Source organism: Empidonax traillii, unplaced genomic scaffold (genome assembly GCF_003031625.1).
Source record: "Empidonax traillii isolate 1590-97213 ecotype Southwest subspecies unplaced genomic scaffold, ASM303162v1 scaffold46:size3806547, whole genome shotgun sequence".
Lineage (NCBI taxonomy): Eukaryota > Metazoa > Chordata > Aves > Passeriformes > Tyrannidae > Empidonax > Empidonax traillii.
The window spans coordinates 389,537-411,553 of NW_020955239.1; the positions used below are offsets into that span (position 1 = coordinate 389,537).

Sequence of the window (22,017 nt, forward strand, 5' to 3'; positions counted from 1 at the left end):
ATTTGGCAGTGGTTGAAATGTGTGAAGACGTGCTCAGTGCTGTGCAAGCGAGGATAGCAAACTTGCCAAGCTAAATTTAAACTAAACAGTGGACTAACTATCAGTCTGCCAGGGAAAGACAAACTGCAATGCCAAGGAAAATATAAAGGTTAAAATATCAGGGGATATAGCGATTACTGAGAAATATGTTTTGATTGATGGATGTATTTATTTACAGTTAAACGTGCTAAACAAATGGCAAGTGATGACCTCGGTATATCTACAGACAAAACAATTGCTACTGAAAGAGCATGCGTGCAATTTTGGCTCTTCTCTAGCAAAGCTGCAGAAAAATTTAATGTTTTGGAAAGAAAACAAATACCAACTTTCGGATAAGTTACTCCAAGAATTAGACTGCTTGTGTCACTCAGTCCAGCAGAGCTTTACAGAGTTCTTTTTGAAGAAAAAAACCAACTACAATAACCTGTATTTCTAAAATAAGAGAAGAAGTTAGGCAGATGGACAGAATCCTTGTCCTGAAGTACATAAATCCAAGTAACCAACTGGCCAGTCAGCCTTGCCTCAGTCCCTGGCATGGTGATGGAGTGCCTCATTCTGGAGACCATCTCTCTTCACATGGATGAGAAGGAGATCAGGAGTAGTCAGCACAGATTCACTAAAGGTAAATCATGCTTGACCAACCTGATTGCCTTCTGTGATGAAGGAACTACCTGGGTGGATGAGGGGAGAGCAGTGGATATTGTCTACCTCGACTTCAGCGAGGCTTTCAACATTGTCTCTCACAACATCCTCATAGGCAAACTCAGGAAGTGTGGAGTGGGTGAGTGGACAAAGAGGTGGATTGAGAACTGGCTGAATGGCAGTGCCCTATGGCACAGGGTCTAGTTGGAGGTCACTAGTGGTGTCCCCCCAGGTTCAATACTGGGCCAAGATTGTTTCAGTTATTCATCAATGTCTTGGATGAAGGGGCAGATGCCCCCTCAGCAAGTTCACTGGCAACACAAAGCTGGGAGGAGTGGCTGAATACCCCAGCGGGCTGCAGCCCTTCAGAAGGACCTCAGCATGATCCAACAGGAGAGATGGGCAGAGAGGAACCAACTGAAATTCAGCGAAGGCAAATGCAGGGTCCTCCACCTGGGGAAGAATAACCTCAGGCATCAGTACAGGCTGGGAGCTGAGCTCTGGGAAGCAGCTCTGAGGAGAAGGACCTGGGGTTCTGGTGGACAACAAGCTGTCCTTGAGTTAGCAGTGCTCTTGTGGCCAAGAAGGCCAATGGTATCCTGGGGTACATTAGGAAGAGCATTGCCAGAAGGTTGAGGTAGGTGATCCTGCCTCTCTATTCAGCCCTAGCAAGGCTGTATCTGAAGTCCTGTGTCCAATCCTGGGCTCCTCAGTATGGAGAGACATGCATATAATGTCGGTGTCTATAAGTATCTGAAGGTGGGGGTGTCAGGAGGATGGAACCAGGTCCTTCTTGTTGGTGCCAAGTAAGAGGAGAAGAGGCAAAGGGCAGAACCTGATACACAGGAATTTCCACCTGAATATGAGGAAGTCTGTACTGGAACAGACTGATCAGAGAGGTTGTGGAATCTCCCTCAATGGAGATTTTCAAGATGTGTCTGAATGCAATCCTATGCAATGTGCTCTGGGATGACCCTGCTTGAGCTGGGAGGTTGGGCCAGGTGTCCCACTTATCTTACTCAATATATGATTCTGTGAAAACTCAGCCAAGATGCATGTTTGCCTACATTCAAGCAATTTAAACAAAACACCCTCAAGAGTTGACTGCCAGATGCACGCCACGAAAGAAATATCATCTGTTTTGGATAAAAGCCATGATTTTCTTACAATTTGATACCAAAAATGAATATCAGCAATTTGGATAGAGTGCTCCCTACTGTGTTAAGAACATCAGTATCAGAACAGAGGGACTGAGAATGCTCCTGGGGACCTGATTTAGGGAATACGTGAACCCTCACAGCACAGTAGCTGTTATATTACAATGTCACCCACCAGGAAAATTTGTATCACTGTGAAGACAACTGGTTGAATTATTCTTGTGTCTCCTAGAAGCAGCCAAAAAAGCAAAACTAAAATGTTGAGCATGCATGGCAGATGTGCTCATCTCAAGGGTCTATGATACAGGGCTGGAAGAGTCCCCACGAAAAAGCCCATGTCTGTAGCTCTCATCATGTGCTGCCTGCTCAAGAGCAGAATTTGAGAACCAAAGGGATCTATGTCCTCAGTCCAATAGAAGTAGGAGTAAATATCCATCGAGTTCCCTCTGAGCTAATTTCCAGGCAGAGACCATGGAGAAACTATGAGTAAGCAAAGAAGTGGCATAAACTTGACCAGTGTTCACACTCACTCTTCTGACTGGAGAAAAGAGAAGCCTCATCATATCGTGTGTCCCAAACTATCACTATGGATTGAGTGTTCAGTATAGCATCACTTATGAAGATACTGAAACCTTCAATAAGTCTTATGTCAGGGAGTTCAGGAGCTGATTGCAACATGTATTATTAGAGTGTCCAGAATGAGAAGAATGCCTTTGGGCAGAGACAGATGCTGCTTACTGTGAAAATATGACTGTGATAGAGATCAGGGACTTGATGTCCAGTGGAATATATGGATGGGAACAAGATGCAAAAAGAGACAACGAAAATACACAACTTCCAAATGTACAATGGAGCGAAGTGACAAGGGTGAGTGGCTTGACTGTGAGAAAATGCACTGAAGTAGAACGTAGACATTTTAACTAGGGCTATACAGAGCTGACCTACGCTTTGGCACCCAGCATAGAAGGCCAGACAGCCTACAATAATTTATCCACTTCTTTATCATTGCAGATTTTTTTCCTGCTAGCTATACAAACATTCTTATTGCAGGCAGTTTCTTGGTGTGCTGAGAACTGGGTGAACTCCTGAACTTCCAAGTGATGACTGACATCCATGAAGTGATAAGGCATTTCATCAGGCACAGCCTGCTATCTCATTCCACCACCTCACAACCAACAGCATTCTAATCACATATTAGGACTTAAAATTATAAATACACTGTCTGTGTCCTTCAGTGTGGTCTTAGGTTTACTGCTAAGTACTATGACTGGTATGAGAAACTGTCAAGAGAGCCAGGTAAAGGTTGAAAGTATACTTGTAAGCAAGAGACTACATGAAATCATAATCAAAATGCCTCATTAGGATTATATGCTGAATGTAAAAGAGGCAGCTTTACTGAGAACTGAGGAGATCTCTGTGGGGCTGGGAGCTTTCTGTGTTGGCAGTTCCTTGCTGTGTCTCAAGGGATATTGGTCGCAGGAGGCACTAAGTTCTTCAGCACTCAGAGCACAGCAGCATCCAGCCCTCACCTAACCTGTCCCTGGGCGAAAAGGTACTGGCTTTGATCAGATAAACCCTTGTCATGTAAGGGAGGAAAGGACTAGCACTGGGATTGCAAATGTGGTAATTTATCCACTACAAGCAAAAGCCTGAAGAGTAGATGTAATACAGGCAGAGGGCCCTCAGCTAGGGGCTGGTCAGAGGGGAAAGAAACACAAACCAACTAGGTGACCACAGTGGCCAGCTCAGTTCTGCCATCCCAGCAGAACAAATTGCAGAACCATCTCCTCTCCTCCTCCTGAAGGGTGGAGCTCTTTTCGCTGTCCTGATGTTTTTTCCTTTTCTTCTTTTTTTTCCAAACCTTTTAATATAGCAAGTACAGAACTCTGAAGACAACAATTTCCACAGCAGCAAAGAAGTGGTGAGTCATGTAACAAAATAAGGCAGCAGCAGCAGCAAATGTGAGTGTTGGTGCAGGTGTGTATATGTGTTTAGAATGAGAGAGGTTTTGTAGGGCCTGTGGAAGGATATTAACCGTGTGAGTTACAGCATTTGAACTTGGGCTTGATAAGTCAGAATGCGATTGTGGAAATAGTAAAGAGGAGTTTCTAGGGTATTTTAATCAATATAAGCTTAACCATGTGTCTCTGTGTGAGTTAATGAAATCCTAGTCTGATGAACAGCAGAGGAATTCTAGGAACACTTAAAAGCTTGCTGGGATAGTTTCACTTGCCATATGCAGCATTGGTTCATGTCAAGAAAAGAGAGCAGCTAACCCCTTGTTCTCCAGTGTTTCTTCTAGTATGTCTATAACAGTGACCTTGAGCTCATGTCCAGCCTTCACAGAAAGGCTACAGGAAAACAGATGGTGAATCATCGTAGTAGTATGTTCAGGGAATGATTTCACATTTCCTGTAGGAGTAGCAACACCACCTAAAATTTAGCCCATTCTTGGCTTTCTCTTTAATGCACTCAGATACGAAATATAAAATACATTAGTCTGTGCACTCGGTGTATCCTAATATAGCATTCTGAATAATGGAGCAGAGGTGTTGTAACTTGTATCCTCTTTTCTTCAGGAAGTCTCTAGTTGCCCATCTTCTTAAAAGCGGAAAGTTCAGAGCTCCCAAGTGCTCCATATCTAAACAAGACCAACTGCTGTTATGAATGGAAGCCTTCCATAAAAAATAACCCCAAACTTTTCTGTGTCTGTTGGTGCCTGAGGCTTGAGACAGTACCAGTGTGAGTCTTCAAGCTGTTTCTGATGTTGTAGGTGAAAGTGGTAGGTTGGGACAAAAGGCGAAAGGAGAGAGGTATGAGATGGCAAGTGTAGAAGAAAGAAAAACTTTTAGCAATCGGGAAAAAAAAAAAGAAAAACAAAGCCTGAACAATGGGGAAAGGAGAAGCTAAAGCAGACAATGCATAGCAGATTACACAGTTAGGCAGCATTGGAATATATTGTGGTCTAGAGTTGTCAGGGTTTAAATGTACTTGCAAAGGTGAAATAAGGATTTTATGTGCTCCTGATTTGCATTATGTTTTCTCCACCCAGGCCATCCCTTCCTCTGTCTCCCAGGAGGATCTACAAACACACCTCTGTTTACATTACCTTTACAACCAGAAAAGAAAAATGTAATTTTGCTCTGTTGAGGACTGCCTGTGACTGTAAACAACAGACTTCAAAACACTGACACATCAAAACAAGTATTTTAGTGGGCTTCAGAGTCTTGATGAGTGTCGTGAAACTTGTGTCATGGGTCTTTCAAGGTTGCCTCTAACAGGGGTTCTTGTTAAATGGACACAGACATTTATGTTGGTCGTTCCTTTTCAGGGAACTCAGGGGCATTTCAGGAACTTGTCTGGGATATCAGAGTGTATGTTCATCTCTGTGTGCATTTGTGTGTTCTCTGGGTCTCTTATTGGATAAAGTAACCAAAACTCCTGGTGAATCTCACAGACTAAGCAGCTTGAGAGGGTGTCAGTATTTAAATAAGACACCTTTATTCAGCTTGTTCCCATTTTAAGTGTTCTTTAACCCTGGTGATACAGTCATATATCCTCTCTTTTAAGTGGGAAATGTCACCAGGGCTGTAAAATAAAAGCCAGCTGTCTCAGGGTGCTCAGCTGATGGTATATGCCTATTTTTCACTACAGGGGGCGTCTGACTGGGCTGTATCAGCAGTAAAGTATGTGCAGACCTTCCATGCAAGTCAATATTAAACAAGAGTGTTTACTTTTTATATTGTTATGTTAACTCTGTGACTGGTTATGTCACCACAAATCATGTGGCAGTCTTAGAGTTATTTTTCTTCCTCCTGACAGGTAATATGGAGGTTTTTCCCTTTAGAATTGATTTTCTCTTATAAATCTGACTACCAAAACAGTTGTTCTGTATCCTTCAGTTTCTTTAGTCCCACAGACCAGTCTTTGGAAGGGCAGATCCAGTACTGCAAGAAAGCCTCTCCTGCCCCTTATAGGAAAAACCCTTGTCTGAGCAGCAAAAGCATCATTCCTTCTGCTGGTACTGAGCAGAGACCTCTTCTTATTGTTAGTGACGACATCCACATAGCTTTCTGAGTATTTCATTTGAGGAAAAACAGCCCAGCTTCTACAAGAAGATCTGACATCTTGAACTATGTCAGGTAAACTTTGTTAAAAACTGTGGAGTCCTTAGAAATTTCTTCTCCCTTTCAACAGAAGACTTTTCCCTAATATTGTCTTTCAACAACAAGTTCAAGAGCATGAAGTAGTACCACCCCTGAGGGTCAGCTGGTTTGGTGCTACACACCAAGGGAACTCTGTTTTCAACAGAGCTGAAGAAATAGGCCTCCAACAGTACAGACTGATTGCCCCACACAAGTGACCTGAGGCTCAAAGTAAGTTTATTGCACCTGCAGTTTTGGACAGATAATAATCTGCATAGCTGAGTTTGATGAGATGGTATCCAACAGCCTCATGTGCTAACTGTTGTAAGTAGTGAGAAATGGAGCTCAAGGAGGTAACATGCAAAATGCATATGAAGGGATGGGATCAGAGAATTCATTTTGTTTCCCTAAACAGTAATAAAAATGCCCTCATGATCCCAGTGCATTTGACATAACATAGTAAGAACATGATTAGCACTTAATACTGTTTAATAAATATACCCATTAACTTAGGCAACAGTAAGTACTTGCATGGATAAATAACAAACTTGGCCAGTCAGTGGTGTGAAACAATCACGAGGAAGCAGTAATACATTAATTCTGCTTCCCACTTCAAGGCTGAATTTGAACATCCTTCCCTAATACCCTGCAAGAAATCTTCAGACACTGCAAATGCATTTGGCTATGAAAGGAGTCTCTTTATTTCCTATTTGTTGCTAAATGGGGGGCAAAAAACCTCATCTGTTATTTGAGAGGCTGTGAGAATGGGAAGAATAGAATTAACTTGTGGTCTGAAACTTTATAATGTGTTTTTTTGATCAGGTTTATAATTCATCAAGGCTTTGACAGAACGTTTAAATTTCAAATCCAAATGACTGATAAATCCAAGTCATAGAGCAGATATTTTCAGCCCTTGGTGGCAGTTCCCAGGCTTGAGGACCCAAGGAATCCTGTAAAACATCTGTAGAGGTTCCTTACAACTCTCTCTTGGTCCCTGCTAAAGAATAGGGCCTGCCAGGCACCTGTCAGGGGTGGAGCTTGCTCTAAGAGGGCATGTTGTTCAGCCAGGCCCCCCACGGTGTTTCAAAGCCTGTGTTCTCCCATAGGATTGGTATACACAGAGCCAGTGATCACACCACAGCTGCCCTCCAGCATCCTCCTTCCTCAAACTTATGTTCTTGTGGTTAAACATTTGCCAACAACACCTAACATACACAGCAACCCCAAACAGAAATACAGGCTGGGTAGAGAATGGATGGAGGGAAGCCCTGAGGAGAAGGACTTGGGAGTGTTAATGGACAAGAAGCTGACATGACCCATCAGTGCGCACTTGCAACCCAGAAAGCCAAACATGTCCTGGGCTGCATCAAAAGCAGCGTGACCAGCAGGTCAAGGGAGGTGATTCTGCTCCTCTACTCTGTTTTTGTGAGACCCCACATGGGGGCCCAACATAAGAAGGATGTAGAATGTTGGAGCAAGTCCAGGGGAGGACAGTGAAGATGATCAGAGGTCTGGAGCAGCTCTTCTATGAAGACAGGATGAGATACTTGGGGCTGTTCAGTCTGGAGGAGAGAGTGCTATGGGGAGACATTATATCACCTTTCAATACCTAAAGGGGGCTGACAAAAGAGGCATTTTACAATGGAGAGGGACATTTTACAAGGGTGTAGAGACAGGACGAGGGGGGAATGGCTTTAAACTGAAAGAGGGAAGGTTTAGATTAGATATGAGGAAGAAATTCTTTACTGTGAGGGTGGTGAGGCACTGGAACAGGTTACCCAGAGCAATTGTGGATGTCCCGTCCCTGGAAGTGCTGAAGACCAGATTGGATAGGGCTTGGAGCAACCTGATCTAGTGAAATGTCTCCCTGCTCATAGCAGGGGGGGTTGGAACTGAGGATCTTTAAGATCCCTTCTAACCCAAACCATTCTGTATGATTTGGCATTATTACTTGAGTAAATGAATAATTACTGAAGGGAGCTTCCAAGGGCAGAAGAGTAAGCTGTGCAGCTCCTCCCAAGCCCCTCTGAGGTAGTGCAGGGAACAACTGGTGTGCTTGAGCTGTCCTTCCCCCTCCCCTGCTGCCAGCACATGGCCCATCACTGGGGTGGTGGCAGGCAGGAAGTTTCAGGCTCATAATTTTCATGACATTTACTCAGTTCTTCTGTTTCATTTGTCTTGTATCAAAGGCACCCAGTATAAACTGTATCCTGAAAACTTGCTTGGCAAAGAGTGCCAGCAGCTGCACTGGGGCAGGTCTCAGCAGAAGGAAGCCCCATAAACGACTTGCTGATGACCTTTGATTTGAGTACCAATATTTAGAAAGCAAATGTTTAAATTAAACCCATGCCGTTAAGAAAGGAAGCACAGCTTTGCCATGGGTAACTCGGACAAGGGGTGCTGCTGAGACACTCCTGGGCAGTGCAGGGGAAGGGGCAAACAGCCCCCCTCCCCTCCTCTTCCTCTCCCAGCAGAGCAGCCCACCCTGCCCATCATGCCCACACCAGGGCAGCAGATGTTTAGACCCCAACAAGGCAGGTGGCTGCTGCACCAAGAAAGGTGGGAGTTTTAAAGCTGTTTCAAGCCCAAATGCAAAATAGCTCTACACATCCCTCCTACCCACAGTGCCTGAGGCCCAGCACAAATGGAGGCTGTGTGATGGGAAAGACACTTTCCAGTCCAGCTGTCTGCTGTGACCAGAGCTTAGCTGGCCCTGTGGGACTGGCCCCAGCTGCTGGTCTGCTACCTGGCTGGCACTCACATACTGATGGGACTTTATGAAATCAATTGGTGTTGGTCAGGTGCAGCAATAGGCCAAGGGGGTATTTTTCCCTCAGAATGGTGCAGAATTAGCTCTGTTGGTCAGTTTATAATTGGGTACTTGCACTTAACAGTATTCTTTCTGTTGGATTTTTATAGTTTTGTCTCTTCTTTTTTAAACATGAAAAATAATCAGTCTTAAAATAAAATAATTTTTAAAAAAAATACCCTGGAAAGTGATCTATAAAAAGAGAAAATCCTTGCCAGGGGGATGCCACAGCAGCGAGCCCAAGCCACAGAAAGCCCGGTTGAAGGCTTCCCTTTTCCGCAGCTACTCAGAGGTTAACCAGGGTCTGTAAGCAAACAGCTTAAAGAAGGAGCCCGGCTTAGTGCCTGGTGTCTTGGGCTGTCCCCGAGACTACCACCCTAATGCCCTTCCAGCAGCCCCTCCCTCCCAAAGGTGATGCTGGGCAAACAGAGCCAGCCCTCGCCCTCTCCCCACGCAGCAAGGGGACGGACTGGACCCGGGCTGGGGCTCAGGGACATCGCAGAAGAGGGTGTTTCACTTCAGACGGGCGCAGAGCCACGTATATATAAACCCTGGAGCAGCAGCCCGGGAGGATTGTTTAGCACAACCACACCTCGGCTCACTTGGCAGCACGGCGAGGCGCTGCCGGGAGTGCCGGCGGCTGAACCCCGAAGTAGAACACGAGCGTGGAACTGATCTGCCCATGGGCTCCCGCCGGCTGCTCATACTGATGCTGCTTCAGGCAGGTGAGTACCACCTCTCGGTCCCTCCGCCTTGCCATGCCTCCCCCCTGTCTGGGGACAGCCTCTCCCCTTGCCATCATCTTTGCCTTTTTCACAGCAGGCACCTCGGTGTGATTTGGCCGAGAGAGGAAAAAAAAAAAAAAAAAAGAAGCATCACTAGACAATTTTCAACTAGACAATTTTCAACTTTACAGTGAGGGGCTGTGCAAGTGACCTGCCCACCCACCTCATTTTCCAGCCCTGGCTATGGTTTGCATAGCTGGGGCTGTATAAACACAGGTCATTTTCTTTTTTAATAGTTTTCTGCTACAGAGTTTTTAGTGTCCGTTTTTCATAAAAATATCTTCTTTTTTTACCAGTGACCATGGAGTAAGCAGTTTTCAATTCACCTGAACTTAAAATACTTTTTAAAAAGCTTGCTTATAAAAGCCATAAATTACATAAAGCCCCCACACACAGAGGCAACAGTAAACCTGCATGTCTGAGGTTACACCTGTAGTAGAGTTTCAAAATAAAAAGAAAACTCTACTTTAATCTAAAGGCTGCCAGTGTAAGCAGGACACAGAAAGTGTAATTTGTCAGATCCACCTCTGGTCACCTCTCTGCAGGTATGTTCTTAGCTAAGGTGCTCAATTAGTAGTATAACTAATGACTGGACATGCTCCTAGTGGGAGATGTGGCTAGATGCAGGCTACTGTGGAGACTCAGACTTTTTCAAGGCTTTCCTAGCTGTGTTGGCTTGGCTGCCCAGCATAGAAAAAGCAATTTCAGTTCTTGGTCAAGTTATTAGCTGTGCACCTGAATATTAAAATGTGCTTTCTGGGGCTGACCTCTCAGCTGCAGCAACCCGCTGCTGGCTCAAAACCCAGACAGCTTTCAAAGAACAGGAACATCAGAGGCTGCCTGGATGTCTCTTGCAGAGCATGCAGCCCTAAGCACATTAATTGAGTCTTTTGGACTCAGTTTCCTTTGGGGCTTTCACTCCACTTTCATGAGCAGGTCTGCACTGTAATTACAGTTCCTTGATCCTCAGAGATATCCCCAAAAGAAGAATGGCCTTTCTTCTTCTGGGTGAGGTACAGTTACCTTACACTATTTTCAGCCAGTGGCCAACAGATCAAGTCCAGCAGTCCTGGCTTAAAAGGCCAGTGAAAGATAGCTGTGAAAAATTCAAACTGTTCATCAGGAGGCCAGAATGCCTACAAAGAAGTTTTTGTCTCCACTGGAACATTTTCAGGATCTGCACACTGCAACAGGTTAAAAAAGCACGATTTATTTCCCTGAATCCAGAGCAGCTCATTGCTTATGATTTCCCCTGAGGTCCTTGAGAGCTTGAGCCCCCTTCTAACTCCAGAGCCCCGCTGTTTAGACAAGGAAAATAAATGGTCTCTTTAGTTTTGAAGAACACCCATATAATGTGTTTTTAGCAGAAACCTGAACACTCAAGTACTGTTTAGGTGAGCAGAGCAGTTACTTTTTCAGGAATGTGCATTTAATCCCCAAGGAATGCCCCAGGAAGCAGAGGGAGGCTGTGCTGAAACCCCTTGCCGGAGGTGCGATCACCGGGGTGAAAATGGTGGAGGACAGGGATGAAAATAGTGGAGGATGGTTCTTGCAGTGGACGACCAGTTCCTGCTGGGGGCTCGGGCTGCGGAGAGGGAACAAAGCCCTGCCTTGTCCTTCATGAGGAGAGACCCTCGTTGTTCTCGCTGGCACTTGGATTGGGCTCGGAGGGCGAGCTAGCCCAGGAGATGTGGGGAGAGGCCCAAGCAAGGGGATTAGAGGCTAGGTTTTAAAAGGAAAGCAACTGTTTTAATAATAGTATTGAGTCCTTGGGTGGTTTAGGGGATTAATTAGTCCGTGTTTGCACAACACTTTGAAGAGGTCAAGCGTGCTGCAATAGCCAGGGGCAGGTGGCAAAGCAACTTCAGTGGCAAGTTCCCAGCTCCCAGGCATCACTTTCCTCTCCATCAAAGCATGCCACAAAGTCCCCCTGTTTCTTTCTGGAGTGGCTGTGCATGAGTGGGATGGGCAGATGGGTTAGGCTGATGGTCTGAGGGGTTTGATGCTACTGGTGAGTAGCTTTGCGATTCAGGATAGAGTGGTGCAAAGTGCACTTGGTCCTTCACAGGAAACCCAGGCATAAAATACTGCTATTTGTCACTGTTGTTAGCATGATAAGCATCAGCATTTGCAGCTGAGCACCACAGCGGGTTTGAGTATTAGGGGCAGGGTATTCTTGGTTTCCATAACAGTCTGTGGTTTCCAAAGAAGTTGCAAATTAACATGTGAAATCACAACCCTGAAAAGTTGTAACTCAGAAATCCCCAGACTGGTTTGGGTGGTAATTCAGACACTTCAGCTGACATAGAGATCCTTTTTTTTTGCCCCCAAAATTAATGTGGCCAGCCTGAATAACAGAAGTTGATGCAAATGTTGCACTTCCAAAGTCTCAAAAGAAAGGTGATACATACATAGCTCTTGGCTAATGTAGGCACTCTATAGATACTCATGTATCTATGGTACATGATCATGACAAAGTATGTACTATACAGGCTCAGGGGCTTTTAGCTACCCTTTATGCAAACTAATAGTACTGTCAGCTTTTTGCCACCTAGAGGATGGGTTAAAACATCCTGGATAGCAGGGGAAACTCAGGTAATGAAAGAAATCTTGGGCAACATAGAAACCTCATTTTTTTTCCAGAGAGCCCAGGCTAGGTCTGGTTGCGTGGTTGTACTCTGCTGCTTCATGTCCCACTTGGGACCACATCACAGCTGAAAACTTTCCCAGATTTGGGAGCTCTGGAGTGCAGTGAAGCCCAGCTGGCTCTGCATGGCGCTGGCACAGGCCCTGCAAAGCTTAGCAGCTTGGGCTTTGTGATGTGCAAAACCAGGCACGCTGCTCCTGGGTGCAGTAGAGCTGCAATCACAGCCTAGTGCACCAGAAATAGTAAGTCTTGTTTGAACTGAGTTCCCTTGGAAGAATTAGCCTGCTTGGGTATTTCTGCATCACCTCTTGGTTATCCCAGGCCTCAGGCAAAGCTTCCTGCAGAGTCCCCCTTACCAGCTGAATGTCATGGCTAGTTAGATTGTCAGGGCTGCACCCAACTAACTAAAACCAGAACCATTTCCCTTTAAGGACTGTAGGAAAATCAGTGGCAGGTGGGTTTAATTCCCGTGTGTAGCCATGTCCTGTCTTTGCAGTTTGGAAAGATGCTCTGGGAAAATCGCATTCACTGCACACTCGAGGAATCATTGAATTGGCTGGAGCTATATCGTGTGGCACGGGACGGTCTCCTTTGGCATACATTGGCTATGGATGCTACTGTGGACTGGGAGGACGAGGCTGGCCTAGAGATAAAACAGACTGGTAAGAAAAACACCCATCTCTGTGTCCAGAAGCAGTGAAGATCTCCCCATCCTTCCCTGTTTGTACTACTGTGACTCCATGGACTCATTTCCTGCCTTGTGGAGAGGGAACTTAGTATATATGAACAGTACTGGGGATTTGTGGGTAAGGACCCACATATCACTTGGGATTTGAATGAGAGTTTAACCTCCTTCTGGATGAGACCAAAGCTCTTGGGACCTTGTACTATGTGGGGTAGAAGGTAAAGGGGAAACCAGGATATAATTTCCTGAAAAAGCTGAATGTGTATTCATGGAGAGCAAACTCTGCCTGAAAAAAAGAGAGTGATCCAAGGTACCTGGAGGGTTATTTTACCCAGATCTTTAAAATGTCAGCAATGGGAATATCACTGTTTATCCTCTTGAAGAAATCCAAATTGTTGCAAGGAAGAATCAATCAAACCTGTTGCCTTCATCGCCTGTTAGTTCACACTGAATCAGGGAAGAATAGCAAGGGAGAGCACGGTGTTATTTCCCGTTCTTCGTTGGGGGGGGGGGAGATGATGTGCTTGTTATTCCCAAGGCTACAAACAATGTGTCTAGGAAATGTTGCAATCAAAGGTTTCTTTCGTGTACTTTGTGATTAGCATACATGTAAAGCTTGAGCGTAGTGGACTCCTGTGTGCTCTGAACCTGTTATTTGCAATCTTGTCCAGTTTGAAATACCAAAGACAGAGCACACAAGTCTATCTTTACCTAGTCAACACTCCAGGCGTTACTTATAAGCAAGCCCTGCTTTTAGCAGCGATGAGAGCAGTTTGCAGCTCACTTTGAAGGGAACCGAGCTTGCCAGAATATATTGGTGCTGAGGACATTTCACACTGCTACAGAATTCTGCTGAATTGTCAGGTCAGGAAAAGGAAGAGAAAAAAAAAGGAAGAAAAGATGTCTAGGTTAAAGACCAGCTCCTCTGTGAGCATGAAAAAGAAGTTGTCCCTTAAAACTAATAGAGCTGCCTTCATTAATGCAGCAATATGTTTCACTCCCCAAACCACCTCATCATGTCTTTTTTTTTTTTTTTCCTGTGAAATATTTCATCTATGAACAGTCAGTATGGGGCTCACAAATGATGAGTAACTACCTACAAAGGGCCATAGCTTTCAGGTGTATAGGTTTATTTTAATTTTTAGTAATATCTCTCGATCTGCTCATCACCATCTACAGCAGTGGATGTGAGGTGCTTAATTGTTTCTATTACCCTTTACCAATTCTCATAATAAAGCCTTTAAAGTAAAACATGACTTCACTAATTTGGAGTACTGCTTTTATTGAAGGGCTGAGCAGAGGGACCTAAAAGCTGTTTTCCATAGAGGCTGAGTGACCTCCAAGTTTATGTGATTCCCGGAGATGCAAGTAGTCAGCACTCCTGAAAAACAGAGAGCAAAATATGGCTACATGTTCAGCAGCCAGTGTTTCTGATGTTGTTTGAATCCCATTGGATATGGATTTTATCCTACAGGCAGAAAATGAGACTTTGCAACTGGAAATGCCTCAAAATACCAGATAGTTAGTAAAAGGGAAGCTTGATCCTTTAAGTACAGTCGTTATTATTCCTTAGTTGCAATGCTCAGCTGCAATAAAAAAACTGGGAGGTTTTAGTTAGGTTCTTAGCTGGGAAGAACCAGCAATGCCCCACTAGATTTAGCCCTAAAATATTATATTTTCTCTTTGTTAAAGAAATATTGATATCTGTTACAGAGAACTAGTGCAAAGATCAGTGTGGTTGAGGACTCCATGCCTGTGAAAGTGACCGCGTTACTTTCCATATTTGCCATTCTAAAAAAGGAGGAAGCAGAGCGGCAAAACTACTGGCCATGAGTGACAAACGCTGTCTGAAATGACTCACCCTCTTGACATTCTAGGTTTATTACTGAGACCCTTACAAAAGGAGTCATTTTCTTGTGAGCTACTCAGTCAATCTGTCTAGACAGGGCTAGAATGCTTCTAAGCACCTCTCTTTTATTTGAAAAGAAAAAAAGCCACTAAGTGGGTAATCCTTTTATAAGGTTTATTCCACACACTGACTTTGATGTGGTGTTGTCCGTAATTACCTTTTCTCTTTTGTTCCACTCTTACACACTTCAAGACATAATGGCATCTCTTCCACATAGTCAATAGATTTATTTTTTTTTCCTCCCTTCTGGTTCCCTGGGTTGCTGCAGCACCTATTTTGTAAACCAGGACCTGACGATGCTCAGCCTGTCCCTGAAAACACCAATGCCATGAAAGGCAGGGTGGCATGTATGACTCATCTAAGTCATAGGATCCTTAAGGTTGGAAAAGATTTCTAAGACGATTGAGTTCAACATTTAATTTCTGGCAAACTCATAGGAAGAAGTAAGATTTCCCCCCTGTCGGAAAGTTAAAGCAAAAGAAAAAGCCACATAGCAATGATGGGGGCTGTTAGCATGACAAATACAATGTGACAAATTCTTACCTTATTGGCATTTGCTCCACAGCAGGGGTCTGGCCAGCTGATCCCTGGGGACCAGCCGGAGCTGTCTGTAGCCATTAGGGCTGTCTCATAGCCCAGAGGTGATGAACAGGTTGTTTACTATCTAGGTGACACGGTTGTATTTGTTTTCCATACCTGTTGACCAGCGCTCTGCCATGGTGTTGGCTGACTCTCTTTGTGTTGGTGTTAGCAGGTTATTAAAAGCTTAACGCCACTCTGACCCACGTGCAGCAAAGGGCATTTCCAGACAGGAGGGGACTATCTGAAGGTGGCAAAAGACAACAAAAGGCTTCCTCAGTCTTTGCTCCCTGGCATCTCACTGCATCTGAAACAGATGTTTGTAAAATATGAACCAAAGTCTTCTTGCTTTAAGTTGGTGTAAGCTACATGTCACCCTGCTGCAGCTATGGGTATCATCAGGAGGAACTGCTGTAGGTGGAAGCAGAACTATGTCCCAAATCCTGTGGTTCTGCAGAATTCGTGCTATTCTCCCTGATTTTGCCAAGCCAGATAAGGAGCAGTGAGTTCTCACAGCTAGCTAGCTCACCTTTCTAGTGCTTGTCCTTGCCTGATTCACAGACCATTTTTTACCTCCAACAATATCTGTTCCCAATTGTCCCACCTCTTTTTCTGTTTGTTCCCTCTGGCTATCCATGAAGAGCAGTTTCTTTTCCTTTGCCCATCTACCTTCACATTGTTCTTCCTCTTCACATACCTCCATCCCTGACACCAGCTTTCCCAATTTGCCTTTCGATTCACTCCCCAGACCTCTCAAACCCTGTGATTTCTGCAGCTGGCACTCTGCCTCAGCCCGGCCTGATTGTGGCTCCCCACCATGGTCTCCTGTGAGCTGTGTCCCATGTATGAATGAGACAGCGATGATGGGCCTGCTCTGCTCTCTGTCATCCCCCTGAGGATGGATTAAGCTTTGCTGAAGCTTCAGGTCTTAGCCAGGATTCCTTGGGCCACAGCAAATCCTGCAGATGACACATACCCCAGTTGTAGCTCAGTGCCTTAGTCCATCCCTGTCGTATTTTATGACACCTTGTAGACGGACTCAAATGTTGGAGAAAGCCGAGACTTTCACACTTTCCACAAGGCTGCAAATTCTTCCCTCCGTTAGCCCTTTCATGTCTAACCTCTTCAGGACAAGCCTAGGAGGCAAGTGTTACCAGACCAACAAAGGTCTGACCCACAGCCTGCTACTCTCCATCCTGTCCAACAGAACTGATTCCACAGGCTAGGTAAGGTCTTCTCAATTATAGCAATTGCTGCAACTCCTCATGGGAAAACTTCAAGATATGTATGTCTCACAGGGCTTAGTCCCTTTCCAAAGACCTTTGAGGAGCTGGCATGGAAGAAGATACTCATCTGCTACTGCTAATTTGCATTTCTAAATTTCACAATGCAGTGAGCAGTCTGGTTGTAAACTTCACACAGGTTTCATCTTCGTAGGTTGAGAAAAAAAGGCATTTAGTTTGCAGACTCATCTGTGGGATGAAATTGCTACTTTTAACCACTAAATTGGGACCTCAGTCAGTAGGGAAAGCAGACTGGACTAAATACAGCCTCCACAAAATCACAGGGGTTACATGAAGGCTGAATTTGATCTGATGTCTCTTTCACATGATTCACCTGATCTGGTTCCAGGGATTTTATTAGAATTTGCATCAGTGGTGAATTTTCTTTGCACTTCAAAAATTGGTGGGTTTTTAGTTCTTGTTTGTTTGTTTCTTTTGGTTTTTTGTTTGTTTGTTTTCTCCTGGACTTTATCACCTCACAGAGCCCACCATCCCTCATATCCATAAACCAATTTCTAAAAGGGCAAAATCCTCCTGCAGCAGAGGGTAACGAAGTTCCTGATGCTCCTAAGCTCTCAGGTAAGGTACTGGCAGCTCCCAATATGTCCCTAGAGAAGCATATTTCTTGAACAAGAAATCCTTCTTGCAGTGTTTTTATTGACTCAGCTCATCAACCTCTTGTACTGATTCACATCCACAACTCCAGAGCTTCTCTAAAAGCTGTCCACTCATCATTTACCCCAAAAACTAGCCTGTCTCAATTCTTCCCACTTAGTAGAGTGGTTTCTCTGTAGAGTCAGAGTGATCTTGCAGAGATGGCTTCTGGAAATACAGATCATTCCCATCAGCCTTCAGCCTCTGACCTTTGTTGAAACAACCTTTGTTATTCAGCAGAGAGCCTCTTTAAGTGCTGAATCTTTTCTCAGTGTATTTTGAGTCCCTAAACTACCAGAATAAAATTCAAGGGGGGGTCAAGTTTTATATAAATTCTGAAGTAATTGACAGTGAGAATTATCTCACTTACTAGTCTGTAGGACAGATGTCATCAGCTGAGCTACTCACCCTCATCCCCCTCTATGGTCAGTGAAACGCAATTGCACTTTCAAATGCAATGCTTTTCACTTATCTTAGATCTCTGCAGCATGAAAATGTGAACTATGCCCCAGATATGCATATAGAGCGCATTGAAGGATCTGAAGTTAGCTGATACAACTTTCACCACTGAGACTGATGAACTTGTAGCCAGCCCTCAGAAGGCGGATAGGCCAAAGAGCATGGGGCAGGTCCAGGTGAACTGAAGAGATGAAACTTCTTGGTGATATTGAGGAAGGCAAAAAACATCATATCTCCAAATTCTAGGATGGGCCTAAGCTAGTGAGCCACAATCACTCACCTTATAGGAACACTTCAGCTCCCTTTCAGTGAGATTACCATGTCTTGACCATACGTGTCTTTTTGAGGAGAAAGAAACGCTATGATGGTGGGAGCAAATATGGCATTAATGAGCTCCTGAGAGATGTGAACCTTCTCAGAGTTGTCAGGATACTTGGCTCATCAGCAGATGATTTACTGACAGCCGGGGGCAAACATCGCTGTCTCGAGCTGTGTGCGGGCTGAGCCGCCCTGGAGTACATGCAAACATGCAGGATGCAGGAGGACACGCAGACTCTACTTGTCATTCTCTCCCAGGTGCTGCCACACGCACGACTGCTGCTACGACAAGGCAGAGAAGGCAGGCTGCAGCCCCAAGGTGCAGCGCTACCGCTGGGCGTGCGAGCAGAACACCGTGCGGTGCGGTAAGGAAATGTTTGCGCCTGTCGGGTGTGTTTCGCTCCCTCTGCAGGCACTAAGCTGACCAAAGAGCTTTGTGCGCCCCAGAGGTAGGTCTGTGTGAGCTGAGCTGCTCTCAAAGCTCCTTTAGGAAACGTCTGTTCTCTACCAAGCTCTCTGCCCATCCCTGGATTGATAGGTTTGCCAAGAGTCCCCAGCTAGAGCTGGGAGGAAAGCTGGAGCCCCAGCATCACCCATTCCAGGTAGTCTGAGCGCTCCGCAGGCTGAAGAGTGAGAGTGGGAGTGTCCACGAGCCATCTCACTTTGGTAGGGGTGCAGATGCCTCTCTGTAGACTTTCTGCTCATGGCATTAAGCATTGCCTGCTCCTCACCAACCTCTTTCCACAGCTGTGCGATGGTCTACGGGGATGCTCTTCCCATTGCAGTTTTGGCCCTCCCTCCAGCAGCACCATTTTACTGTTTTACGTATCCTAACATGCTGCTAGAGAAGAGCCATGCTATTTTGCATGGCTGCAAGGCAGGTTAAACAGGTTGCCAGCCTGCATCTCCGCCTTGTGTGGGGCTCCAGCCTAAAATCCTAGGGTTCCAGCGGGCATTTTGAAGCTTGCAGAATCAAATGCTGTTGAGTGCTGCAGGCATACAGCGAGTGTAGGCTGTGCTCAGCTCTACAGCTGGTACCCAGTCAAGAAGGTTTGAATTACACAATCACAGCCCATCAGTGTCTTGCACAGTTTGTTTTGACATGCACCAGATGACTTGAGTCTTAGTATTTGTCACTTCTATTTCTAAGTCTTCAAGAAATCCCTGGTGGCAAAATCCATTGTAGAACACTTTGAAAGTTTGAAAAGAAGCACGTGAGATTAAAACTTGTCTCCACAATCATCAAAGCTACTTGCTCGAACATTAAAAGATATTTCTACCTTATCAGAAAACCATATTCTATTGGTGCAATCCTCAGCCTCACCAGCAGCTGAAAACATGCCAGCAGGTATGGGATGGGGCACAGCACATCTGCAGCTGCTCTTTTCAAAGTGCCAGAACAACCCATTTAATACAAAGTGCTGGCTAAGGAATGTACCACTTTAATGTATAACTGCTCTCCCCCCTGCTTGCCCATATTTCCATAACTGATTGATACTCTATGCTAGTCATCTTTAAATGAAAAAAAAAAAAAAATCCTGTTCCTTTTTGCTGTGAGGGAGCAATCCAGGTTGTGTATCTGAGATTTATCACTGAGTCCATGAGACATGTGAAGAGTCTGTCCCATAGGAGTGCAGTGAGCTGCAGTTGCTCTGACTTGGCTAACAAGCATTAGTTAAACAAATGTTGTTCATTCCCTAACTGATGTCCAGGCAAGACCTGAGATGCATCCATCAACTGTTCTCCATAAGCCCTCAGCAGGTTTCACTTCCTCTGACATACCCTGTGGGGAGGAACAATAGAAATGTGTTCTGAAGGCACATTTCCTACCCCAAGCTACAGCACAGCAGGTGTTACTGGGGGTAAAGGTATAATGTCATTCCATTCAGACAAAAGGGATGAAGAATTAAATTTCCAGGCATGCTTGCTGGGCCCAGGGTAAAGACATCCAGAAGCTTTAGAAGCAGAACTGTTTGCACTGTCATTTCAGTGTAAAAGGAATTAAATGCCTTTTGCCTGACATTGTAATATAAACACCGATATTTTAATGTAAATTAAATAGAAACTCATTTTACCTGGGATTTCTCCTCATTTTTCTACTGTTCAGTGGGGTTTTTTGTGACATGAAACTAATTAGCAAAACCATATTCCTCAGTCCTTATATACCAGAATGGGTAGGCAAATTCCATTCAATAAATACCTGAAATATAGAAAAGGCTGTAAGTTGTGGAGGCCGATCAAAAAAAATCATTCTGCTCTAACAGAAATGCTGTAAAGCCAGGCTTTTGTACTCACATTAGATAGACAGTGGCTGGCACAGCACAGGAAGAACTCAAGGAGCAGAGGGGCAAGGAGAATATCAGGCAAGATTGGTAGCTAAGAAAAAAGTGGCCTTAGTGCTAAAAACCTAATTCATGGGATCCTTGAAACACTTTTTACCAATAAATGTGTGATTATTCAGACCAGCTTAGGAAACACAGGCTTTATTTATTTATCAGATACATGATTGATCCACCAAAGTCCAGTGTAAGCTGAAAAAAATCCTATAATTGTTGCAGTTGGTTTTGGAGAGAAACTTTGCATGAAGTTGTATATTAAACTTTGCATACTGGAGGGTTTTGTGGGTGTTAGATAATCCATGGTAGCAGCCTCAAAGAAACAAGGCACTTTGCTTTGAAATAATATTAGCCCAATGGCTGCATTTAAGACACGTAGAGGTGGTATGGGGTTCATTAACTCAAAATCAATCATTTTCAATGTAGCCATCTAAGCTAGTGGCTTTGATATTCCTTACGGTCCTTGCTTAGTCATGTGGTCATATTGTTGCATTCTCTATAGTTCCATGCATGGCTTTGATCAGCTTTGTTAGCTGCTGGCTCATAAAATTCAGGTACCTGGCCCTGCTGCAGAGTTCCTTGGCTCCTCTGCCATGATCAGAGAGAGATGTAACAACAGCTGATGGAACATGAGTGAAGAATGCCCAGTGGGTGCTTCTATGCCCTCAGGTTTCTGCCTCTGGGAGGCTCCTCCTTTCAAAACAGCATTTTTTTTCTTTCAAAAATCGGTCTGTTTTGCAGAAGGAAGAATTAGAAGGGAAATTCACTGACTGAGGAAAGGTGGAATATTTTTAGTTCAGGCTAAGATAAAATATTTTTCTTTTTTAGCTTTGACTGCTGATTTAAGCCCCCAGTGATCACAGAGCTCTAGAAGCAGGGAGTGCTCTGTACTGGGCAAATTTTTATGACCACTGCCAATTTACAGTTAGCTGCTACTTTCTGATGCTCTTGGTCACAGTTAACATCAGACCTTTTGACAGAAAGAGGACAGGGGAGGGTCAGACCACTCACAACATGAAATTTTGGGCCTGCTGCCATAGCCTCTGATCCCTAAGAGTTGCTTTTTCAGGGAACTGTTCTTCCTAACACTGTTTCTTGCCTTCATCTGAAACAGAATCTCTCATCGTCGGCTCACATTTTCTTTTGCAGATAACCTGACAGACCAGTGTGAAAAAATGGTGTGCCTGTGTGACCAAGAAGCAGCCAAGTGTTGGGGAGCAGCCCCATATAACCCACACTTCGCCCTCTGGCCAGATTTTTTATGTGGACAGACTCATCCCACCTGCCATGTCAGATATGGGGGGCCAGAATAGTCTTTTTGGAACCTTTCTTCTAACCCTTTGAATATAAAGGTGCTGGAATAAAATTTTTCTTCCTTTTCCAGAGCTAACAATGGTGTGAGAGAATTTTTATCATGCCAGGGTTTATGGGGAGGAGAGACAGACCAGACAGGCACAGTGGTGGAGTTGCCCTCTATGTGAGGCAACACTTGGAATGTATTGAGCTCTCTCTTTGGGTGGACAACGAGCTAATTGAGAGCTTGTGGGTTGGGATAAAGGGACAGACTAGT

The 22,017-nt window shown here is 44.7% G+C and overlaps 1 protein-coding gene across 1 annotated transcript; it reads left to right on the forward strand.

Annotated features, from left to right (window-relative positions):
- The first annotated feature begins 9,474 nt into the window (after positions 1-9,474).
- Positions 9,475-21,834, forward strand: PLA2G10 (phospholipase A2 group X). The gene is made up of 4 exons (XM_027878916.1): positions 9,475-9,517; positions 12,721-12,886; positions 18,370-18,476; positions 21,597-21,834. The coding sequence occupies exons 1-4, from the start codon at positions 9,475-9,477 to the stop codon at positions 21,758-21,760; spliced, it is 480 nt and encodes a 159-aa protein (XP_027734717.1). The 3' UTR covers positions 21,761-21,834.
- The last annotated feature ends 183 nt before the right edge of the window (positions 21,835-22,017 follow it).